Source organism: Oncorhynchus mykiss, chromosome 27 (assembly GCF_057628025.1).
Source record: "Oncorhynchus mykiss isolate SJ-2025 chromosome 27, ASM5762802v1, whole genome shotgun sequence".
In the NCBI taxonomy this organism is placed as follows: domain Eukaryota; kingdom Metazoa; phylum Chordata; class Actinopteri; order Salmoniformes; family Salmonidae; genus Oncorhynchus; species Oncorhynchus mykiss.
In genome coordinates, this window is record NC_143048.1 from 29,886,530 (window position 1) to 29,911,146 (window position 24,617).

The 24,617-nt window shown below is 42.9% G+C and overlaps 1 protein-coding gene across 3 annotated transcripts in view; it reads right to left on the bottom strand.

The window, feature by feature from the left end:
- Positions 1 to 171: 171 nt before the first annotated feature.
- LOC110507911 (SAM domain-containing protein SAMSN-1) overlaps positions 172 to 24,617 on the bottom strand; it is a 29,480-nt gene continuing 5,034 nt past the window's right edge. Inside the window, exons 5-15 of one of the 3 annotated variants that reach the window (XM_036965394.2) lie at positions 24,235 to 24,336; positions 23,611 to 23,756; positions 23,401 to 23,463; positions 15,022 to 15,205; positions 14,470 to 14,858; positions 5,480 to 5,689; positions 4,036 to 4,150; positions 3,383 to 3,540; positions 3,064 to 3,276; positions 2,416 to 2,563; positions 172 to 1,113 (exon numbers count right to left, since the gene is read on the bottom strand). In XM_036965394.2, the coding sequence (XP_036821289.2) occupies positions 962 to 1,113; positions 2,416 to 2,563; positions 3,064 to 3,276; positions 3,383 to 3,540; positions 4,036 to 4,150; positions 5,480 to 5,689; positions 14,470 to 14,858; positions 15,022 to 15,205; positions 23,401 to 23,463; positions 23,611 to 23,756; positions 24,235 to 24,336 (1,880 nt within the window). In that variant the 3' untranslated portion in view covers positions 172 to 961. Of the gene's footprint in view, positions 1,114 to 2,415; positions 2,564 to 3,063; positions 3,277 to 3,382; positions 3,541 to 4,035; positions 4,151 to 5,479; positions 5,690 to 7,151; positions 7,476 to 14,469; positions 14,886 to 15,021; positions 15,206 to 23,400; positions 23,464 to 23,610; positions 23,757 to 24,234; positions 24,337 to 24,617 lie in introns of those variants that run through there. The other 2 variants (XM_036965393.2, XM_090223850.1) reach the window with 2 other exon arrangements.

A 24,617-nucleotide genomic window follows, 5' to 3' on the forward strand; every position in this document is an offset into this window, starting at 1 on the left:
GTCATATATGACGTATTGAAATATGTGTTCACTGTGGCAACATTTTGATGCTTGCAACATTTAGCAATATTGTACAACGCCTTGCTCTCTTCACATTTAGTTTGAAATTATATTATAAATGATACATTCAGTACAAATTAACGGATTAGTTAGACTAATGACAGATGACTCTTGATGCATAAATACTTTATTAATGTGTGACATATTGCAATTACAGTATATTGAGTTCTACAAGTCTGTACATTTTGTTAAACCAGGAATGTTAAAAAATATATGTACAAACTCCTGCCCACTCACTCACACACACACACACGTTTGTCTTACTATCCTTGTTGAGACCAAACAATTAATTCCCATTAAAAATCATATTTTTTCCTAACCCCTAACCTTAAACCTTAACCCCAAACATCTAACCCCAATCCCCTAAACCTAAAATAGCCTCCTTCTGGTCCCCACAATGATAGTAAAACCAAACACACGTCATAGTTTCCAGCACAATACACAAAAAAACAAGATATCATTTGTCATAAATATTTTGTCAGGTGTGTCAAACTCATTCCATGGAGGGCCTAGTGACTGGAAGGTTTTGTTCTTTCCCTTTCAATTAAGCCCTAGACAACCAGGTGAGGTGAGTTCCTTCCTAATTAGTAACCTTAATTCATCAATCAAGTGCAAGGGAGGAGTGAGAACCCGCAGCTCTCCGTGGAATGAGTTTGATCCCTGTGCTTTATGTGAATTAATAGGTTAAAGAAAAAGGTTCATAAATGGATGCTTATAAGGAGGAACAAATTCATCGGTTTTAAGAAAAATTGCCTACATTTAACATTTAATTAATGAGATCGCACCTTGTTAAACCAAATACAGACGAGACAAACTTGGTGAGCCATCGTAATTTACAAGTCAAAACATAATAGCTAATAAACTTTTTATACTGGTATGTTAATTAGGATAGTGCAGCCTATCAGCGTGTGACTGGTTGGCTCTCTGTGTCTTCTTTGCTGTTTTCAGAGCACTCTGATGGAATAAAGCAGCCTGAGTCTCTGGGACAGTCACTCTTCTCCTCCTTCAGGCTGTGTGATGAAGAGGGCTCCTCACTCTCCCTCACGTCATTGCCTGTGAACCCAAGAACAAAACAGTCTGGTTGGTTGGATCCTCAGATCCTGCGGGTTGCAAGGTTGGCTGCCCCGATCCAAGTCAATTAAAATTAATTAGGGTTGAAATTCTCACACCACCTAAATGGAATTAAGCTTGATTTAATGACTACATTCCTTCCTGGCTGATAACCTCTGCCATGGTAATCCAACAGCCAGTCACGATATCTGGTTCAACCAGGGTGGCAGTGCCATTGTTTGGTCAGGAACTAGCCCACAGTCACGATATCTGGTTCAGCCAGGGTGGCAGTGCCATTGTTTGGTCAGGAACTAGCCCACAGTCACGATATCTGGTTCAGCCAGGGTGGCAGTGCCATTGTTTGGTCAGGAACTAGCCCACAGTCACGATGTCTGGTTCAGCCAGGGTGGCAGTGCCATTGTTTGGTCAGGAACTAGCCCACAGTCACGATATCTGGTTCAGCCAGGGTGGCAGTGCCATTGTTTGGTCAGGAACTAGCCCACAGTCACGATATCTGACTTAGCCAGGGCGGCAGTGCCATTGTTTGGTCAGGAACTAGCCCACAGTCACGATATCTGGTTCAGCCAGGGTGGCAGTGCCATTGTTTGGTCAGGAACTAGCCCACAGTCACGATATCTGGTTTAGCCAGGGTGGCAGTGCCATTGTTTGGTCAGGAACTAGCCCACAGTCACGATATCTGGTTCAGCCAGGGTGGCAGTGCCATTGTTTGGTCAGGAACTAGCCCACAGTCACGATATCTGGTTCAGCCAGGGTGGCAGTGCCATTGTTTGGTCAGGAACTAGCCCACAGTCACGATATCTGACTTAGCCAGGGCGGCAGTGCCATCTGTTCTGTCCAAAATTAGCCCAAACACACATTTATGACCTTAATTGAAATGGTATTATGTGAGGACACAAACATTAATAAGCCTTATGCTAATTGAACGCATCCTGTTTTGTAAGCAGCTGACAGAAACTGGCTAGTATTGTTCATTTCTTAATCTGGATTGGAGACCTATCTTTCTGTTTCATTTGTGTTTCAGAGCCTTACAGTGTTTTTATAGAGGATTAGAATAGAGGAAGACATTGTGCTCTCTCTGACAGGTGTCAACTCTGCCGGATGGGCACATCTTAAATGATAGCTGTTATAAGCATCTGCTCATCATAACACACAAAGATCAGGATGTTCCTTTCTGAGCGTAGTGCTGCGTTGCACAAAATGTCTGTGGTACAATTGGCCATTTCCTTTGCCCCAGTAGAAATCCAGTAGGGTTAGGCTACAGTAGAAATTGGTTTTGCTACTCACTCTCTGTATATCTGCAGTCTGCAGCAGCCAGCAGCCTGCCTCTGTGTTCTGGATTCATCACGTTCAGCTCTATAAGGTGTTTCTCCTGCAGGTGCCTCAGGTCCTCTACTGTCTGGTAGCCATTCAGAAGCAGTGCAGATGCATACTCCTGGAAGAAACAAGACATAGTTCCATTGTCAATGTCATCTCATCTACCTTTCATAATCGTATACTAATTTGTTCACCTTTGAGTGCTTTAGGTGGTGTTTATGCATATTATTATTATTATTTTTGTATTTTTTTTTTGGGGGGGGGGGGGGGTAATTGAGACAACACCATTATTAATACTGTGTGTCTGGTAGTGTTGAGGGACACTTGACTTTGTTTTGTCAGTGTAGATTTCATTGGTTACTGGAAAGAGGAAATAAAAAAATGTGGCTGTATTTGGCAGTCATTTTAACAGGCCATCATGGATAGATCCAGCTTTGGTCAAATTAACATTCAAAGACAAGATTCTTAAAATTTTAGCTAACCCTAACCCTTTTCCTAACCTTAACCTAATTCTCCTAACCGGCTAGGTTCATTTTCCAAACATTCTATGAAAAGTCAAATCTGAAGTTAATTTGACAAAAGCTAGATCCCTTCTAGCCATGACCTCTAAGCCCTCACCTCTAGATGAAGACGCTCCAGTAGTTCCAGTAGTGTCTTTGGTCGTGGTCTCTTGCTCATCCTCTGAGGTCTGATTTTTGGCACCTCCTCCTCTCTCTCTTTCTCCATGAGCATGTCAACGTAGATGAACTTGAAGTTGCCCACTTTGTAGTTCAGCATCCCTGTCCATATGCCCATGGGAGGTTTACTGATGATACTGATAATGTCTCCAACCTGGAAAGAGACATCAAGAGATTTCATGAATCATGAAACAGCTTTTAACAACATCGTTCATGACATTTCACATTACCCCAATCTAAAGGCATTATCTTCTGTCTACCTTGAGTTTGAGGGAGTCAGTGTCATATGGGCTGGGAACAAAGTCTGTGTGGACCCGTGCTCTACCACAGAAGTGTCCGTTGTAGGAGCCGTCCTCTTCTAGTCTCAGACTGTCTTTGGTACTGGAGCCATTTGAGAGGCAGGCCACACTACCTGAGCCTACAGGAGACAAGACAGACAAGACAGTATGATTACACTGCACAGATTTACCCCTGGACTATGAGCATGCGTGTAAAAAAAAGAAAAGTAACCTTTATTTAACTAGGCAAGTCAGTTAACACCAAATTCTTATGTCCAATGACGGCCTACCGGGGAACAGTGGGTTAACTGCTTTTTTCATGGGCAGAACGACAGATTTTTACCTTGTCAGCTCGGGGATTTGATCCAGCAACCTTTCAGTTACTTTCCCAACGCTCTAACCACTAGGCTACCTGCCACCCCTATGCTTGTGTATCCTTGTGTTGGAGGGAAGGTTACAAGCCTATGATAATATTGTAATATAATAGTAATGATATGGTAATACAATGGTAAAATAAAACGCATGAAAACACATCACATTTGCTTATTCTTCATTTAGAAACGTGTATCTTCATTTACAGACTTGTATGAGGGGAGACATGACTTTGTGTTGACATCCCTGTGGAGAGGACTTACTGGAGGAACTCTGTCCGCTGTACAGGCTCTCCAGAGAGTTGTTGGTCTTTTCAGAGCCTTTCTCTAGAGGACTGCACTCTGTTTCCTCTTCTAGGTCTCTGTCAGTGTCTTCACCCTACATGTGGAAATACAAATGGACAAGCCACTATGTGAGTTAGCCAAACTGATGATGATTCCTTACTATATACTGTACATAACTGTGCCATTTAAATAAGGAAGTGCCATTGAGTTAACAATTCAACATAGACACTTGCAAATACTGACCAGGTTGATGGATACTATTTTGTCACTTAGACCTAATTTCAACACAAATTGAGTCTTGCTTGGCCAGACTTACTAGGGGGCACTATTTTTATTTTGGGAAAAATAACGTTCCCAAAGTAAACCGCCTATTTCTCAGGACCAGATGCTAGAATATGCATATAATTCACAGCTTAGGATAGAAAACACTCTAAAGTTTTCAAAACTGTCAAAATATTGTCTGTGAGTATAACAGAACTGATATTGCAGGCGAAAGCTTAAGAAAAATCCAATCAGGAAGTGCCTCATGTTTTGAAAGCGCTGCATTCCAATGCGTCCCTATTGGCCACTGAAAGGGATATCAACCAGATTCATTTTTCTACGTATTCCCTAAGGTGTCTACAGCATTTTGACATAGTTTCACGCCTTTATGTTGAAGAATGAGCGTAAACGACTACATTGCGTAACTGGCCAGCTGAGGGCTCTTAGAGTGATTCTTGAGTAAAAGACAGAGGTAGTCATTTTTCCTCTCGCTCCTACTGAAAAGCCTATTGTCCCAGTTGATATATTATCAAATAGATATTTGAAAAACACCTTGAGGATTGATTATAAAAATGTTTGCCATATTTCTGTCAATATTATGGATATAATTAGTCATTTTTTTCGCCGATGTCGTGACCACTATTTCCGGTGGATTTCTGAACATAACGTGACAAACAAACGGAGGTATTTTGGGTATAAAAATAATCTTTATGGAACAAAAGGAACATTTTCTGTCTAACTGGGAGTCTCGTCAGTGAAAACATCCAAAGATGATCAGAGGTAAACGGTTAAATTGATTGCTTTTCTGATTTTCGTGACCAAGCTTCCTGCTGCTAGCTGGACATAATGCTATGCTAGGCTATTGATAAACTTACACAAACGCTTGTCTTGCTTTGGCTGTAAAGCATAATTTCAAAATCTGAGATGACAGGGTGATTAACAAAAGGCTAAGCTGTGTTTCACTATATTTCACTTGTGATTTCATGAATATGAATATTTTCTAGTAATATTTTTTGACCGTTGCGCTATTTTAATTAGTGTAGTTGATGACAATTCTCCCGAATCCGGGATGGGTAGTTTAAGATCCTTTAGATGCTTTGATACACTACGCAGAATACTAGGTTCTGTATAGGAGGAAGAGGCAGTCTGTAGTGTGACTCACAGCTTCCTCAGAGAAGATTTTGGAGTGCTTCTTGCCCATCTTCCTGCGCATGGTCAGAGAGATGGCCTTCATCTTCTTCCCCAGGCTGCCTTGTTTGGTCTGATCAGAACTCTCACATCCAGACTCCTCTGCCACTGTTGTTCCATTTTCCTCTAGTCTGGCTGGTGATGGTTGTCTGATGCCCTCAAATCGCCCAAAACTAGTGGAGCGCTGCATGGAGAGATTACAGATGACAGATTGAATGTGTGTTTCCTACAGTGGCAGCAGGAGGTCAGGACCCAATCTGGGACATTGTGCAATGCATGTTGCACCCCCACCCCACCCAATCACCATGTGTTTATGACTTCCTTTTATATGTTTCATATTATGCTAATGAAGGGCCACTTCTGTGGTAATGAATTATGTTCTCCTCCTCCCTTGATTTACAGGAATACTGTGCTATTGTCTTGAGCAATGTGTCTTGCGCCTCGAAGTCTGGCACATGAGGCTACTTGAACTCAATCTGATTTGCACTATGAATTTATCGCTATCATTATGAGCTTGTGAGGTACAGTTCATAGATTTTTCAACATTTTCATGAACCTAAAAGTATTTCTAATCTGTCCAAATTCCAGTATTTCCACATCAGAGCACCAAAATAATTATATAAAGGAATAATCCCAGGAAATCCCTATTAAAATATCAGAACCACACACTCTACAGCAATCTAGGGAACCTTTTGAGTAATCTTACGGACCCTTCCCCTTTTTACAACTTTGACCATATAGAGTTGAAGTCAGAAGTTTACATACACCTTAGCCAAATACATTTAAACTCAGTTTTTCATAATTCCTGACATTTAATCCCAGTAAAAATTCCCTGTTTTAGGTCAGTTAGGATCACCACTTTATTTTAAGAATGTGAAATGTCAGAATAATAGTAGAGAGAATGTTTTATTTCAGCTTTGATTTATTTCATCACATTCCCAGTGGGTCAGAAGTTTACATACACTCAATTAGTATTTGGTAGCATTGCCTTTAAATTGTTTAACTTGGGTCAAACGTTTCGGGTAGCCAACCACAAGCTTCCCACAATAAGTTGGGTGAATATTGGCCCTTTCCTCCTGACAGACCTGGTGTAACTGAGTCAGGTTTGTAGGCCTCCTTGCTCGCACACGCTTTTTCAGTTCTGCCCACAAATGTTCTATAGGATTGAGGTCAGGGCTTTGTGATGGCCACTCCAATATCTTGACTTTGTTGTCATTAAGCCATTTTGCCACAACTTTGGAAGTATGCTTGGGGTCATTGTCCATTTGGAAGACCATTTGTGGCCAAGCTTTAACTTCCTGACTGATGTCTTGAGATGTTGCTTCAATATATCCACATCATTTTCCTCCCTCATGATGCCATCTATTTTGTGAAGTGCACCAGTCCCTCCTGCAGCAAAGCACCCCCACAACATGATGCTGCCACCGCCGTGCTTCACGGTTAGGATGGTGTTCTTCTGCTTGCAAGCTCCCCCCTTTTTCCTCCAAACATAACGATGGTCATTATGGCCAAGCAGTTCTATTTTTGTTTTAGTGCTAACTATTGTAGATAGTTTGCACTAAACAGTTAGTTATCAATTCCACACAGTTAGTTATCAATTCAATGTATTTGGACGCGCTACATAGAAGTAATTTGTTTTCACCTACCTTTGGTTTACTGAGCTTTGGTTTGTCTGAAACATTTGAGGCTGCCCTCTGTAGCATTTTGTGTTGATGTTGGTTTTAGAGTTCAGTCTAATGAAATCTTAAAGAAGCATATCTGTACTCTGACCAACTCTGATGGTAGCTAAGTGTTAACTGCACGAAACTAACCCAGACCGAATGCTTGACTTCCTCAAAAAGACAGGATGTGACATGCGAGGCAATCAACATTCTGTCTATTACCACGGAATCGGTTTCAGAAGGGGAAAAAACACATTCTGCTAGATAAAAATGTTGTGGTCTCCCTCTGAAAACATTTTCACTTATGTTAACACTGTGATGATGGTGATATAATTTTGGAACCTAGTTAACATTTGGAGTTGGGCTACATTTGTTGCATAACTCACACCTGGGGTAGGCTATATATTTTGTTGTGTTACAGCCTGAATTCAAAATGGAATAAAAAAGAAAATAATCTCTCCCATCTACATGAAATACCCCATAATGACAAAGTCAGCATTTTGGGAGGGATATCTTTGCTAATTTATTGGAAATGAAATACATAGATATCAAATGTTTTTAAGTTTTCACACCCCTGAGTCAAAACATGTTAGAATCACATTTGACAGTGATTACAGCTGTGATTCTGTCTAGGTAAATCTCTAAGAGCTTTGCAGACATGGATTGTACAATATTTGGAAATTAGTATTTTTTTAAATCCTTCAAGCTCTGTCAAGTTGGTTGTTGATCAATGCTAGACAGCCTTGACATTGATTTCTAAGCCGATATAAGTCAAACCTCTAACTAGGCCACTCAGGAACATTCATGTCATCTTGGTAAGCAACTTGTGTATATTTGGCATTGTGTATTAGGTTATTGTCCTGCTGAAAGGTGCATTTGTCTCCCAGTGTCTGTTGGAAAGCAGACTAAACCAGGGATTCCTCTAGGATTTTGCCTGTGCTTAGCACTATTCCGTTTCGTTTTATCTTTAAAAAACTCCCTAGTCCTTGCCGATTACAAGCATACCCATAACATGATTCAGACACTACCATGCTTCAAAATATGAAGTGTGGTACTCAATTATGTGTTTTGTTGGATTTGCCCCAAACATAACGCTTTGTACTCAGGACATAAAGTTAATTACTTCTAGTGCCTAATTGAAAACAGGATGCATGTTTTGGAATGTTTTTATTCTGTACAGGATTCCTTATTTTCTCTCTATTCACTCTATTAGGGTTGGTATTGTGGAGTAATTACAATGTTGCTGATCCATCTTCCGTTTTCTTGTATCACAGCCATTAAACTCTGTAATTGTTTTAAAGTCACCAATGGCCTCATGGTAAAATCCCTGAGCTGTTTCCTTCCTCTCTGGCAACTGGGTTAAGAAGGACGGCTGTATCTTTGTAGTGACTGAGTCTATTGATACACCATCCAAAGTTTAATGAATAACCACCATGCTCAAAGGGATATTCAATGTCTGTTTTTTTTTTATACCCATCTACCAATAGGTGCTTTTCTTTGTGAGGCATTGGAAAACCACCCTGGTCAATGTGGTTGAATCTGTGTTTGAAATTCACTGCTCGACTGGGGGACCTTACACATAATTGTATGTGTGGGGTACAGATATGAGGTAGTCATTAAAAAATTGTGTTACACTATTATTGCACACACTTATTATGTGACTTGTTATGCACATGTGTACTCCATAACTTATTTAGGATAGCCATAACAAAAGGGTTGAATACTTATTGACTCAAGACATTTCAGCTTTTTCTTTTTTATTCATTTTGTAAAAATGTCTAAAGACATAATCCACTTTGACGTTATGGGTAGTGGTGGAAAAAGTACCCAATTGTTATACTTGAGTAAAAGTAAAGATACCTTAATAGAAAATTACTCAAGTAAAATTATTTTAAAAATTGTGGGGTAAACAATGTTTTGAAACCTTCATCAATGACTGTTATTTGGGTTCAGTTCTTTCCAAAGTTCTTTCACACAAAACATTCCAGTAAGAAAAAAAGCAGGAAATAGAATTATCAGAAATTATAATGTCATGGTTGAACTTTTCTTTGCTCAAATGTCAAAATCTCGGGTGGTTGGTTTGAGGAAGTGTTGAGGCTATGAACGGCAGACACAGGAAGAGAGGAAGACGGCAACTCTGTGGTGTCGAAACAGTTTCCGCTTGATAATCTGCACTCAGTATGGACATTTTACTAAAACGAGCTACTTTTGATCTACTTGATAACACGTTTGACACATTACATTTTATTTACTGCCACATTAAATCAAACATGCTGTGATTATCTTACATTAGGCTATATAAATGGCTATTATAGGATACATTTTGCACATAAAAAAATATGGAATCAGTCAGCATCAATGACCTTTTTAATTCATACTGTGGTTTATAACGTTTTAACAAGCTAGTATGTGGGTTATTAGGTTACAGCAAGCTGTTCTACATGACTTCTTCCTTGCAGTGGAATGTTCCAAACCATTAGTCATTTTCATCATTACTCATAGGCCTCAGCTTGGGGAGTTTTCTGTTGTCTTATACAAAGTAATTAAAGAGAAGCAAACAAACATTCTCCTCACAAATAATGGTCAAATTCACATCAGGAACAAATAAGATAATGAGTTCATGCAGAGGTTGTATAGGCACGTCGTGGTCCTCCTATATATGCATAATCAGTCCTCTGATGTTATAGTGAGGGGATTAAACTACATTTTTAGAATGCAGAACTACAATCAATCAATGGCAAATAAGAGAAAAGTCAATGGACAAAAACATTTCGTAATCCCACACTGCTTGCAATCAGTCATGTTTGTCTCAATCCAGGATTACAGTTTCTAATCTATTTCTTCCGAGCTTCCAGGCCGACCCTTGGTAATACTCAGCCGTTTTTCACGTAAGGAGGCTTGGTATTGTTCTTAATTCCAGGCCGACCCTTGGTAATACTCAGCCGTTTTTCACGTAAGGAGGCTTGGTATTGTTCTTAATTCCAGGCCGACCCTTGGTAATACTCTGCCGTTTTTCACGTAAGGAGGCTTGGAATTGTTCTTAAATGTTGAATGAAATGATTTTTATAAAATAATCCTACATGAAGTCACTAGAGGGCAGCATACGATGGAAATGTACCAACAGTACATACACACGTTTATATTGATTTAGAATTGAACTCCCTAAACACTCCTACTGATAAATTAGGAATGCTTATTTTTTCAATTGATGCTGTTGACAGATATAATCCTATATTTTTAGACATGGCACTATTTTCTATATTATAACCCTGTTTATTAGAAAGAAACATCTGAAATAGCCATATTACGGATTCCTGAAGATAAACATTTGTCCAAATACTAGCTACTCCTTTTGCCTAGTTTTGCCTTCAATGGCCTGTAACCCATAGGTGTTGATCCCTCTACAGGAATCAAAGGAGAAGATACATCTATAGGAGCCTACACAATCACAACACTGGAGTAATCTGAAATAATCTGCCCCAATGTCACATAAACCCCAAACAATAGCTTTGTCTCACACAAACCACTCAGAGCATGTGAATCCTGACTAGAACCCAAATATTTGATCATATTACTCCAGTGCTAGCCTCCCTACACTGGCTTCCTGTTAAGGCAAGGGCTGATTTCAAGGTTTTACTGCTAACCTACAAAGCATTGCATGGGCTTGCTCCTACCTATCTTTCCGATTTGGTCCTGCCGTACATACCTACACGTACGCTACGGTCACAAGACGCAGTCCTCCTAATTGTCCCTAGAATTTCTAAGCAAACAGCTGGAGGCAGGGCTTTCTCCTATAGCGATCCATTTTTATGGAATGGTCTGCCTACCCATGTGAGAGACGCAGACTCGGTCTCAACCTTTAAGTATTTACTGAAGACTCATCTCTTCAGTGGGTCATATGATTGGAGCAACGAACTGCCCTTGCTGTCTCTGCCTGGACGGTTCCCCTCTCTCCACTGGGATTCTCTGCCTCTAACCCTATTACAGGGGCTGAGTCACTGGCTTACTGGTGCTCTTCCATGCCGTCCCTAGGAGGGGTAAGTCACCTGAGTGGGTTGAGTCACTGACGTGATCTTTCTGTCCGGGTTGGCGCCCCCCCTTGGGTTGTGCCGTGGCGGAGCTCTTTGTGGGTTATACTTGGCCTTGTCTCAGGATGGTAAGTTGGTGGTTGAAGATATCCCTCTAGTGGTGTGGGGGCTGTGTTTTGGTAAAGTGGGTGGGGTTATATCCTGCCTGTTTGGCCCTGTCCGGGGATATCATCGGATGGGGCCACAGTGTCTCCTGATCCCTCCTGTCTCAGCCTCCAGTAGTTATGCTGCAGTAGTTTATGTGTCGGGGGGCTAGGGTCAGTCTGTTATATCTGTAGTATTTCTCCTGTCTTATCCGGTGTCCTGTGTGAATTTAAGTACAGTGGGGCAAAAAAGTATTTAGTCAGCCACCAATTGTGCAAGTTCTCCCACTTAAAAAGATGAGAGAGGCCTGTAATTTTCATCATAGGTACACTTCAACTATGACAGACAAAATGAGAAAAAAAATCCAGAAAATCACATTCTAGGATTTTTTATGAATTTTTTTGCAAATTATGGTGGAAAATAAGTATTTGGTCAATAACAAAAGTGTATCTCAATACTTTGTTATATACCCTTTGTTGGCAATGACAGAGGTCAAACGTTTTCTGTAAGTCTTCACAAGGTTTTCACACACTGTTGCTGGTATTTTGGCCCATTCCTACATGCAGATCTCCTCTAGAGCAGTGATGTTTTGGGTTTGTTGCTGGGCAACACAGACTTTCAACTCCCTCCAAAGATTTTCTATGGGGTTGAGATCTAGAGACTGGCTAGGCCACTCCAGGACATTGAAATGCTTCTTACGAAGCCATTCCTTCGTTGCCCGGGCGGTGTGTTTGGGATCATTGTCATGCTGAAGGACCCAGCCATGTTTCATCTTCAATGCCCTTGCTGATGAAAGGAGGTTTTCACTCAAAATTTCACGATACATGGCCCCATTCATTCTTTCCTTTACACGGATCAGTCATCCTGGTCCCTTTGCAGAAAAACAGCCCCAAAGCATGATGTTTCCACCCCCATGCTTCACAGTAGGTATGGTGTTCTTTGGATGCAACTCAGCATTCTTTGTCCTCCAAACACGACGAGTTGAGTTTTTACCAAAAAGTTATATTTTGGTTTCATCTGACCATATGACATTCTCCCAATCTTCTTCTGGATCATCCAAATGCTCTCTAGCAAACTTCAGACGGTCCTGGACATGTACTGGCTTAAGCAGGGGGACACGTCTGGCACTGCAGGATTTGAGTCCCTGGTGGCATAGTGTGTTACTGATGGTAGGCTTTGTTACTTTAGTCCCAGCTCTCTGCAGGTCATTCACTAGGTCCCCCCGTATGGTTCTGGGATTTTTGCTCACCGTTCTTGTGATCATTTTGACCCCACGGGGTGAGATCTTGCGTGGAGCCCCAGATCGAGGGAGATTATCAGTGGTCTTGTATGTCTTCCATTTCCTAATAATTGCTCCCACAGTTGATTTCTTCAAACCAAGCTGCTTACCTATTGCAGATTCAGTCTTCCCAGCCTGGTGCAGGTCAACAATTTTGTTTCTGGTGTCCTTTGACAGCTCTTTGGTCTTGGCCATAGTGGAGTTTGGAGTGTGACTGTTTGAGGTTGTGGACAGGTGTCTTTTATACTGATAACAAGTTCAAACAGGTGCCATTAATACAGGTAACGAGTGGAGGACAGATGAGCCTCTTAAAGAATGAGTTACAGGTCTGTGAAAGCCAGAAATCTTGCTTGTTTGTAGGTGACCAAATACTTATTTTCCACCATAATTTGCAAATAAATTCATTTAAAATCCTACAATGTGATTTTCTGGATTTTTTTTTCTCCTTTTGTCTGTCATAATTGAAGTGTACATATGATGAAAAAGACAGGCCTCTCTCATCTTTTTAAGTGGAAGAACTTGCACAATTGGTGGCTGACTAAATACTTTTTTTGCCCCACTGTATGCTGTCTCTAATTCTCTCTTTCTCTCTTTCTTTCTAACTTTCTCTCGCTCGGTGGACCTGAGCCCTAGGACCATGCCTTAGGAATATCTGGCATGATGATTCCTTGCTGTCCCCAGTCCACCTGACCGTGCTGCTGCTCCAGTTTCAACTGTTCTGCCTGCGGCTATGTAACCCTGACCTGTTCACCGGACGTGCTACCTGTCCCAGACCTGCTGTTTTCAACTCTCTAGAGACAGCAGGAGCAGTAGAGATACTCTCAATGATCGGCAATGAAAAGCCAACTGACATTTACTCCTGAGGTGCTGACCTGTTGCACCCTCAACAACTACTGTGATTATTATCATTTGACCATGCTGGTCATTTATGAACATTTGAACATCTTGGCCATGTTCTGTTATAATCTCCACCCGGCACAGCCAGAAGAGGACTGGCCACCCCTCATAGCCTGGTTCCTCTAGGTTTCTTCCTAGGTTTTGGCCTTTCTAGACCTGCATTGCTTGCTTTCTACACCTGCATTGCTTGCTGTTTGGGGTTTTAGGCCGGGTTTCTGTACAGCACTTTGATATATCAGCTGATGTAAGAACGGCTATATAAATACATTTGATTTGATGTGCTCCCTGAATATCACTGATTGGGTATACTGCATGTGTAGAAATATCTAAATGAGTGCATGTGAGTACATTCTATTTCCTAATGTTTGTTTACCCAAACCGTAATATTTTTAGCGGTCACTTACTATGGGTTAAAATAAAACAAATCATCTATTTCAATGGAACATTTTGATTGTTTGGTTCCAAAGCATTTGAAGTAGGGTATAGATTGGAATAAACATGTCCACAAAATTCCCAATCTACTATAACACATCTACTATATAATCTACTATAACATATCTACTGTATAATCTACTATAATCTACTATAACAGATCTACTATATAATCTACTATGACATATCTACTGTATAATCTACTATAACAGATCTACTACATAATCTACTATAATCTACTATAACATATCTACTATATAATCTACTATAATCTACTATAACAGATTTACTATATAATCTACTATAACAGATCTACTATATAATCTACTATAATCTACTATAACAGATCTGCTATATAATCTACTATAACAATCTACTATATAATCTACTATAATCTACTATAACAGATCTGCTATATAATCTACTATAATCTACTATAACAGATCTACTATATAATTTAATATATCAGATCTACTATATAATCTACTTTAACAGTGTTGTTGTTTTTTTGCCATTAACTCACATTGCGGTCGCATAGTTTCACATCAGTAACAGAGAGGGGGACACCCTGGGGCGAGGGGTCCCGTTTCAGGCTCGCATCTTGGGCCAGCCCCTGGTGCTTGTCCCAGGCCTTGGCCCGGGGCAGGGTGTAGTCATGGGTATAAACGGGGTACTCTGTAAGGGGCCTGCGGCAGATGTGGTAGGAGGTCCCCCAATCTGGAGCGTTCTCGGCTGGGTTACTCCAGCGCTGGTTCCTGGGAGGAGCTCCAGGGCCTCCAGGCCCGGTCCTCAGCTCCATGGCCACCGGGGATAGGGTAGAATTCTCCTGGGCTGATGTTAGTACAGACTTACAAACAGGAGCTGACCTCCGGACCACATCCAGATAGGGTCCCGCTTTCACTGGGATGGGCCCTGCTGGGTGGAGACCCGAGAAGAAGGCTACAGAAATGAACAACTGACAAGTATGGACATTCATCAAAATTGTAAAGGACACTTATGTTTTGTCATGCATTGTCATGTTGTTACTTTCTATGTTAACTATGTTCTATGTTTCTATATGACAAAGGAGACATACCATAAGTGTCATTGTCTGTGGTACATTTTCTGAGTTCCTTATTCCTTGTGGTGTCCTGATTTTTCTTGGCCCCTTCTTTTCCATTTTTTGCACTCCCTTTCTTCCCAGTCTTCTGACTTCCAGGCTTTTGACTCTTTTTGATGGGAACTCTGGGCTTGGCCACTTCCCCGTTGGCATGGACAATCTGGAGCATCACAAAAATCAAACACATAATAAAAACTTGTCAATAAGACTGTCAATAACCGCATTTCCATCCACAGTTTTTATCCAAGTAAAGTCATACCGTATAAAAACATCTGTGATGGAAACAGGAAGTTTCGGTACAATTTTATAAATGGTGACAGATAGTTTGTTTTTTCATGGTGGGATCTTTCTGTGTTGGTCAAATTAATGATGCCAGAAATATTTGCCTGTGGAAAGGTGCAAACATGTATTTATTATCCATCGTTTCATAGTTAACTTGGAGTAATGCGATGTTATGGTGTGTGGTCCTCATCCCACTGCGACTTGGGAAACCATGCAGTTTATTAGGCTACAGATGAAATACGTTTGATGAATATCAGAGGGTGGTAGGTGTACTGTGATATTGATGCTCCTTTTCCATAAATATTGAGGGTCTTATTCTAGTGACATGATGATTGATGCTTGACAGCCGTTTAACAAATACAAATATTCTCGCTTTTTTCCATAACAATGTCATCATGTAGACCAAGGGTTTCTAAACGTTTTCATTGAGGAACATCCAGTGCCTCCCACGTCTATTTCTATGGTGACAAGCACAGTTCATGACACAAACTGTTCACACCCCTCTTGTTGGTGGAGAGAAAATGTTGCAGGTTTTTAGCTTATTCCCTCAAATTCTACACATTTTGTCATGGGATACAAGAAAAATTGCAGTTTTTAAGCTAATTTTCTTGCAATTCTATACATTTTGCCATATCTAATGTTTATTCATGTGATATTTTTAGTGACTCAAACATTACAACAAAATCTATGGGGGATAAAGTTAGCTGACATGGGCTGGTTGATCTGGACATTTCTGACAAGTTATAAATAGTTATTTACGGTATGCAATGACTGACATAACAAGAGAACTTATTTAAGTTGAAAATCAGACTGAGTTCCTACTCCTACAACAACAACAACAAAACGTTTGGGAACCACTGATGTAGACTATACCCACCACAGGAGGTTGGTGGCACCTTAATTGGGGAGGACAGGCTTGTGGTAATGGTTGGAGCAGAATGAGTGGAATGGTATCAAACACATGGTTTCCAGGTGTTTGATGGCATTCAATTCGCTCCGTTCCAGCCATTATTATGATACGTCCTCCCCTCAGCAGTCTCTACTGATACCCGCACAGCCTACCCGCACAGCCTACCCACACAGCCTACCCACACAGCCTACCCGCACAGCCTACCCGGACACAGCCTAGCCACACAGCCTAGCCACACAGCCTACCCACACAGCCTACCCACACACACAGCATACCCACACACACAGCCTACCCGCACAGCCTACCCACACAGCCTACCCGCACAGCCTACCCACACATTCTACCCGCACAGCCTACCCGCACAGCCTACCCACACAGCCTACCCGCACAGCCTACCCACACAGTCTACCCGCACAGCCTACCCGCACAGCCTACCCACACTGTATCTGCAAATTGTTGGCTAGAGCACACGTGTCAAGACCAGAGTGGGTACATTTATTATTTAACGTAACAGTTTGTGACAAAACTATCGGTAGAGTTGAAAATGATATGGATTTTTATTCAGTACAGTCAGAAAATTAGGGGTTCAACAAGGGTTCTTCTAAGATCCTCAGAGTTCTTCGGAGAACCTTAGGGTTCTTGGCACTGGAAATTGCCCCCAAAAGGTTCTCCCAAGAACCCCATAGGAGTTGGGGTTCATCGAAGAACCTCCTTAGTTGGTGGGGGTTCTTGCAGGAACCTAACTGCCCAACTAAACATTTGGATTTGAATTTGAAAGGACAGCAGGTGCAGGCACTTACCTGAAAAATGTAAAGATCTCCTCAGTTTATGGTAAGGTTTGTCTCTTATACTGTATAATCTAAAATTATTTTGTTTTGTGATGATACCATCTTTCTTTTAATATTTTTGCAAATCTTTCTGAAACAGAAAATGTACACAATTCAATGGATATCAATCAACAAAGAGGTAAGAAAAGGTACTGTATGCTCTAAGGATAAGTTGAAGGCTAGCTGTATTGAGTGCAGGTAACTGAACTGCTCAATTTTGTGTCTGTATCTGCAGGTATACAGACGAGGATACATACGAAGGTAGGTCAATTGGAATTGGTATGTTATGCAGATCATATGCACCCTTATCTTTTCAATTAAAATCCGATAGGCCTCTACATTATGGACAAGGTATGTGTAGAAAAACAATTATCAAAACAGTTTTTTCATTCACACTTACCACAAAAACCAAGGTACGAATAATGCCGTGTTCATGTTATGTTTGGATTTACAGACTTCACTCTCCCTACACCTAATAGGGGAGGGGATAGCTAAAAAAGGAACCCCAAAAGGATCCTCATTAGGTTCTTCAAAGGTTCTTAGAGGATCCATTAAAAAGGGTTTTTCGAAAAACTTATAGTGGTTCCCCCACAGTTTCAATTTGAAGAACCCCTAAAGGATACTCCAGGAACCTATTTTTTTTTAGAGTGTACATGAAAACTTAAACTTAAGAGGAAAAGTACATTTTGTGTGCAATACTTCACCATCCACTGATTTTTATACAAAAAAAAGTCAATTTCCACTGGTGGAAAAATGTGCATATTTTCTTTATGCGGTTTCTACACTACTGGTGTCCAAATCCCATTTTAGGATACCAGCACACTGCACTAGTCTTGTTAGCCTCTGGGTGAGATGCTGGCACTACTGGTGTCCAAATCCCATTTAGGATACCAGCACTCTGCACTAGTCTTGTTATTCTCTGGGTGAGATGCTGGCACTACTGGTGTCCAAATCCCATTTAGGATACCAGCACTCTGCACTAGTCTTGTTAGCCTCTGGGTGTGATGCTGGCACTACTGGTGTCCAAATCCCATTTAGGATACCAGCACACTGCACTAGTCTTGTTAGCCTCTGGGTGAGATGCTGGCACTACTGGTGTCCAAATCCCATTTAGGATACCAGCACTCTGCACTAGTCTTGTTAGCCTCTGGGTGTGATGCTGGCACTACTGGTGTCCAAATCCCATTTTAGGATACCAGCACACTGCACTAGTCTTGTTAGCCTCTGGGTGAGATGCTGGCACTACTGTTGTCCAAATCCCATTTAGGATACCAGCACACTGCACTAGTCTTGTTATTCTCTGGGTGAGATGCTGGCACTACTGGTGTCCAAATCCCATTTAGGATACCAGCACTCTGCACTAGTCTTGTTAGCCTCTGGGTGTGATGCTGGCACTACTGGTGTCCAAATCCCATTTAGGATACCAGCACACTGCACTAGTCTTGTTATTCTCTGGGTGAGATGCTGGCACTACTGGTGTCCAAATCCCATTTAGGATACCAGCACTCTGCACTAGTCTTGTTAGCCTCTGGGTGAGATGCTGGCACTACTGGTGTCCAAATCCCATTTAGGATACCAGCACTCTGCACTAGTCTTGTTAGCCTCTGGGTGTGATGCTGGCACTACTGGTGTCCAAATCCCATTTAGGATACCAGCACACTGCACTAGTCTTGTTATTCTCTGGGTGAGATGCTGGCACTACTGGTGTCCAAATCCCATTTTAGGATACCAGCACACTGCACTAGTCTTGTTATTCTCTGGGTGAGATGCTGGCACTACTGGTGTCCAAATCCCATTTAGGATACCAGCACACTGCACTAGTCTTGTTATTCTCTGGGTGAGATGCTGGCACTACTGGTGTCCAAATCCCATTTTAGGATACCAGCACACTGCACTAGTCTTGTTAGCCTCTGGGTGAGATGCTGGCACTACTGTTGTCCAAATCCCATTTAGGATACCAGCACACTGCACTAGTCTTGTTATTCTCTGGGTGAGATGCTGGCACTACTGGTGTCCAAATCCCATTTAGGATACCAGCACTCTGCACTAGTCTTGTTAGCCTCTGGGTGAGATGCTGGCACTACTGGTGTCCAAATCCCATTTAGGATACCAGCACTCTGCACTAGTCTTGTTAGCCTCTGGGTGTGATGCTGGCACTACTGGTGTCCAAATCCCATTTAGGATACCAGCACACTGCACTAGTCTTGTTATTCTCTGGGTGAGATGCTGGCACTACTGGTGTCCAAATCCCATTTTAGGATACCAGCACACTGCACTAGTCTTGTTATTCTCTGGGTGAGATGCTGGCACTACTGGTGTCCAAATCCCATTTAGGATACCAGCACACTGCACTAGTCTTGTTATTCTCTGGGTGAGATGCTGGCACTACTGGTGTCCAAATCCCATTGAGGATACCAGCACTCTGCACTAGTCTTGTTATTCTCTGGGTGAGATGCTGGCACTACTGGTGTCCAAATCCCATTTAGGATACCAGCACACTGCACTAGTCTTGTTATTCTCTGGGTGAGATGCTGGCACTACTGGTGTCCAAATCCCATTTAGGATACCAGCACTCTGCACTAGTCTTGTTAGCCTCTGGGTGAGATGCTGGCACTACTGGTGTCCAAATCCCATTTAGGATACCAGCACTCTGCACTAGTCTTGTTAGCCTCTGGGTGAGATGCTGGCACTACTGGTGTCCAAATCCCATTTTAGGATACCAGCACTCTGCACTAGTCTTGTTAGCCTCTGGGTGTGATGCTGGCACTACTGGTGTCCAAATCCCATTTAGGATACCAGCACTCTGCACTAGTCTTGTTAGCCTCTGGGTGAGATGCTGGCACTACTGGTGTCCAAATCCCATTTAGGATACCAGCACACTGCACTAGTCTTGTTAGCCTCTGGGTGAGATGCTGGCACTACTGGTGTCCAAATCCCATTTAGGATACCAGCACACTGCACTAGTCTTGTTAGCCTCTGGGTGTGATGCTGGCACTACTGGTGTCCAAATCCCATTTAGGATACCAGCACACTGCACTAGTCTTGTTAGCCTCTGGGTGTGATGCTGGCACTACTGGTGTCCAAATCCCATTTAGGATACCAGCACACTGCACTAGTCTTGTTAGCCTCTGGGTGAGATGCTGGCACTACTGGTGTCCAAATCCCATTTAGGATACCAGCACACTGCACTAGTCTTGTTAGCCTCTGGGTGAGATGCTGGCACTACTGGTGTCCAAATCCCATTTTAGGATACCAGCACACTGCACTAGTCTTGTTAGCCTCTGGGTGTGATGCTGGCACTACTGGTGTCCAAATCCCATTTAGGATACCAGCACACTGCACTAGTCTTGTTAGCCTCTGGGTGAGATGCTGGCACTACTGGTGTCCAAATCCCATTTAGGATACCAGCACACTGCACTAGTCTTGTTAGCCTCTGGGTGAGATGCTGGCACTACTGGTGTCCAAATCCCATTTAGGATACCAGCACACTGCACTAGTCTTGTTAGCCTCTGGGTGAGATGCTGGCACTACTGGTGTCCAAATCCCATTTAGGATATCAGCACACTGCACTAGTCTTGTTAGCCTCTGGGTGAGATGCTGGCACTACTGGTGTCCAAATCCCATTTAGGATACCAGCACACTGCACTAGTCTTGTTAGCCTCTGGGTGAGATGCTGGCACTACTGGTGTCCAAATCCCATTTTAGGATACCAGCACACTGCACTAGTCTTGTTAGCCTCTGGGTGAGATGCTGGCACTACTGTTGTCCAAATCCCATTTAGGATACCAGCACTCTGCACTAGTCTTGTTAGCCTCTGGGTGAGATGCTGTCACTACTGGTGTCCAAATCCCATTTTAGGATACCAGCACACTGCACTAGTCTTGTTAGCCTCTGGGTGTGATGCTGGCACTACTGGTGTCCAAATCCCATTTAGGATACCAGCACTCTGCACTAGTCTTGTTAGCCTCTGGGTGAGATGCTGGCACTACTGGTGTCCAAATCCCATTTAGGATACCAGCACACTGCACTAGTCTTGTTAGCCTCTGGGTGTGATGCTGGCACTACTGGTGTCCAAATCCCATTTAGGATACCAGCACACTGCACTAGTCTTGTTAGCCTCTGGGTGAGATGCTGGCACTACTGGTGTCCAAATCCCATTTAGGATACCAGCACACTGCACTAGTCTTGTTAGCCTCTGGGTGAGATGCTGGCACTACTGGTGTCCAAATCCCATTTTAGGATACCAGCACACTGCACTAGTCTTGTTAGCCTCTGGGTGTGATGCTGGCACTACTGGTGTCCAAATCCCATTTAGGATACCAGCACACTGCACTAGTCTTGTTAGCCTCTGGGTGAGATGCTGGCACTACTGGTGTCCAAATCCCATTTAGGATACCAGCACACTGCACTAGTCTTGTTAGCCTCTGGGTGAGATGCTGGCACTACTGGTGTCCAAATCCCATTTAGGATACCAGCACACTGCACTAGTCTTGTTAGCCTCTGGGTGAGATGCTGGCACTACTGGTGTCCAAATCCCATTTAGGATATCAGCACACTGCACTAGTCTTGTTAGCCTCTGGGTGAGATGCTGGCACTACTGGTGTCCAAATCCCATTTAGGATACCAGCACACTGCACTAGTCTTGTTAGCCTCTGGGTGAGATGCTGGCACTACTGGTGTCCAAATCCCATTTTAGGATACCAGCACACTGCACTAGTCTTGTTAGCCTCTGGGTGAGATGCTGGCACTACTGTTGTCCAAATCCCATTTAGGATACCAGCACTCTGCACTAGTCTTGTTAGCCTCTGGGTGAGATGCTGTCACTACTGGTGTCCAAATCCCATTTTAGGATACCAGCACACTGCACTAGTCTTGTTAGCCTCTGGGTGTGATGCTGGCACTACTGGTGTCCAAATCCCATTTTAGGATACCAGCACACTGCACTAGTCTTGTTAGCCTCTGGGTGAGATGCTGGCACTACTGGTGTCCAAATCCCATTTAGGATACCAGCACACTGCACTAGTCTTGTTAGCCTCTGGGTGAGATGCTGGCACTACTGTTGTCCAAATCCCATTTAGGATACCAGCACTCTGCACTAGTCTTGTTAGCCTCTGGGTGAGATGCTGTCACTACTGGTGTCCAAATCCCATTTTAGGATACCAGCACACTGCACTAGTCTTGTTAGCCTCTGGGTGAGATGCTGGCATTACTGGTGTCCAAATCCCATTTAGGATACCAGCACTCTGCACTAGTCTTGTTAGCCTCTGGGTGAAATGCTGGCACTACTGGTGTCCAAATCCCATTTAGGATACCAGCACTCTGCACTAGTCTTGTTAGCCTCTGGGTGAGATGCTGGCACTACTGGTGTCCAAATCCCATTTTAGGATACCAGCACTCTGCACTAGTCTTGTTAGCCTCTGGGTGAGATGCTGGCACTACTGGTGTCCAAATCCCATTTAGGATAGCAGCACTCTGCACTAGTCTTGTTAGCCTCTGGGTGAGATGCGGGCACTACTGGTGTCCAAATCCCATTTAGGATACCAGCACTCTGCACTAGTCTTGTTAGCCTCTGGGTGAGATGCTGGCACTACTGGTGTCCAAATCCCATTTAGGATACCAGCACACTGCACTAGTCTTATTAGCCTCTGGGTGAGATGCTGGCACTACTGGTGTCCAAATCCCATTTAGGATACCAGCACACTGCACTAGTCTTGTTAGCCTCTGGGTGAGATGCTGGCACTACTGGTGTCCAAATCCCATTTAGGATACCAGCACACTGCACTAGTCTTGTTAGCCTCTGGGTGAGATGCTGGCACTACTGGTGTCCAAATCCCATTTAGGATACCAGCACATTGCACTAGTCTTGTTAGCCTCTGGGTGAGATGCTGGCACTTCTGGTGTCCAAATCCCATTGAGGATACCAGCACATTGCACTAGTCTTGTTAGCCTCTGTGCCAAGCTGCCAACACAGGTACTGAGAGAGGCTCTGATTGGCCAAATGTCGATCCACTCCCACACAATTGGCAAGCAGTACCATGTCTGTTCCTCACTGTGAATTAGTGAGAGTAGGCACTCCCCTGGTGCCATCACAACAACCCACCCCTCTTTGCCATGTGGCCCAGAGATTATGGGAGCATAGTGATACCCCTCTCCCAGCTCAGCCATCTGTACAGTATTAAAACTCAATCAGCATTTGTGTTAAGTGATTGCCCAATTTAAGGCCAAGAGGCTCTTTGGATGTAAAAACAGGCAGACTGCCGTAGAGTATAAGACTGTAAGACTCTGGGCTGGCATGTGATGGGCAGCATGGGGTCTGCTGTTGGGCCGATCACTCACCAGGTCTCTCTGCCTGCTGTTGGGCAGATCTGCGTTCTGAGCCCATCCCTTGTAACTCACCACCTACATACAACCACAGAAAGAAACAATTTATTTATTCAATCAAGTTTTGGAACAAATAGATAGGGGAAAACATACATTTGCAAATTAGAAATAAATTGTATTAGCTCAAGGTACTGAACAAAATGAGGGACAGTTCTTTTTCCCAACCTGAGTTGGTGGTATTAGTGGGGTTGGTGACTTTTCATTCTTCTTTATGCTCGACTTGCGTCCTCCTCTCCCCTTTTTGGTCTTGACATCGGTTCTGATCGTGGCTTTGGCCTGGATCTCAGTTCTGACCATGGGCTTGATCATCTCTGAAAAACAGAATCACACCAGTCAGAAGTCTCTCTAAAACTCCTAAACCCTGATAGGTAATGTTCCAATACAGCACTGTGATTGGGACTTTTGTTCTGATATGTAATGTTTTGTATCCATTCATGATCACATTCAGTTTCAGTGCTATGCAGTGAAGTCTACCCTGTGTCTCATGTACTACACACTAATGCAATGCCCCCACCACAACCTCATGTACTGTAGTACACTGACAAAATGACACATGCCCTGCTTTGACCCCAGTGTTTTTACACTAATATCCTGTTGGCACTTAATTAATCCAAGGCCTGACAGCCAAGTGTGTTAAGAAAAGCTCCGGTCTGCACAACACTCTCCATAAGAAGGATTTGGGTGCTATGGGAATCTCTTCAGACACCACAGCTAGATCCCATGTGGTTGAGTGTCAAATGAACGCAAGCGAATAGATCAGCTTAACCTCAAAATCCCCAGACAATTTACCTTCATTTTGATTGTTCTTGATGTGGCCTAAATCTAAATCTTCTTCTGGGGGGATTTTGGCTGGCAGCCAGAGAGCACTATTGCAGACGGCAGAGGCTTGATCTGCAGGGAGAGAAATCAAAACCATTAAGGGGTTTATTTGGCTGATCAAGGTCAGGGCACACCACAGTGAAATCAAAATGGAGGCCCTAAGTACCACAGACAGCCAAGTAGGTAACTGTGACTGGCAATGAGAGTTTAAGCTGGGCTTTCCAATTGTCTTTTTTAATATGTTCTCCCTTCCAAAATGAATTGCTGTAGTAGACTCCTGGGACAATCCCAATGATCTTTTTACCTCATTCAGCACAAAAACATCCAGAGGTTTTGGTGCAATGCTCTCTTGG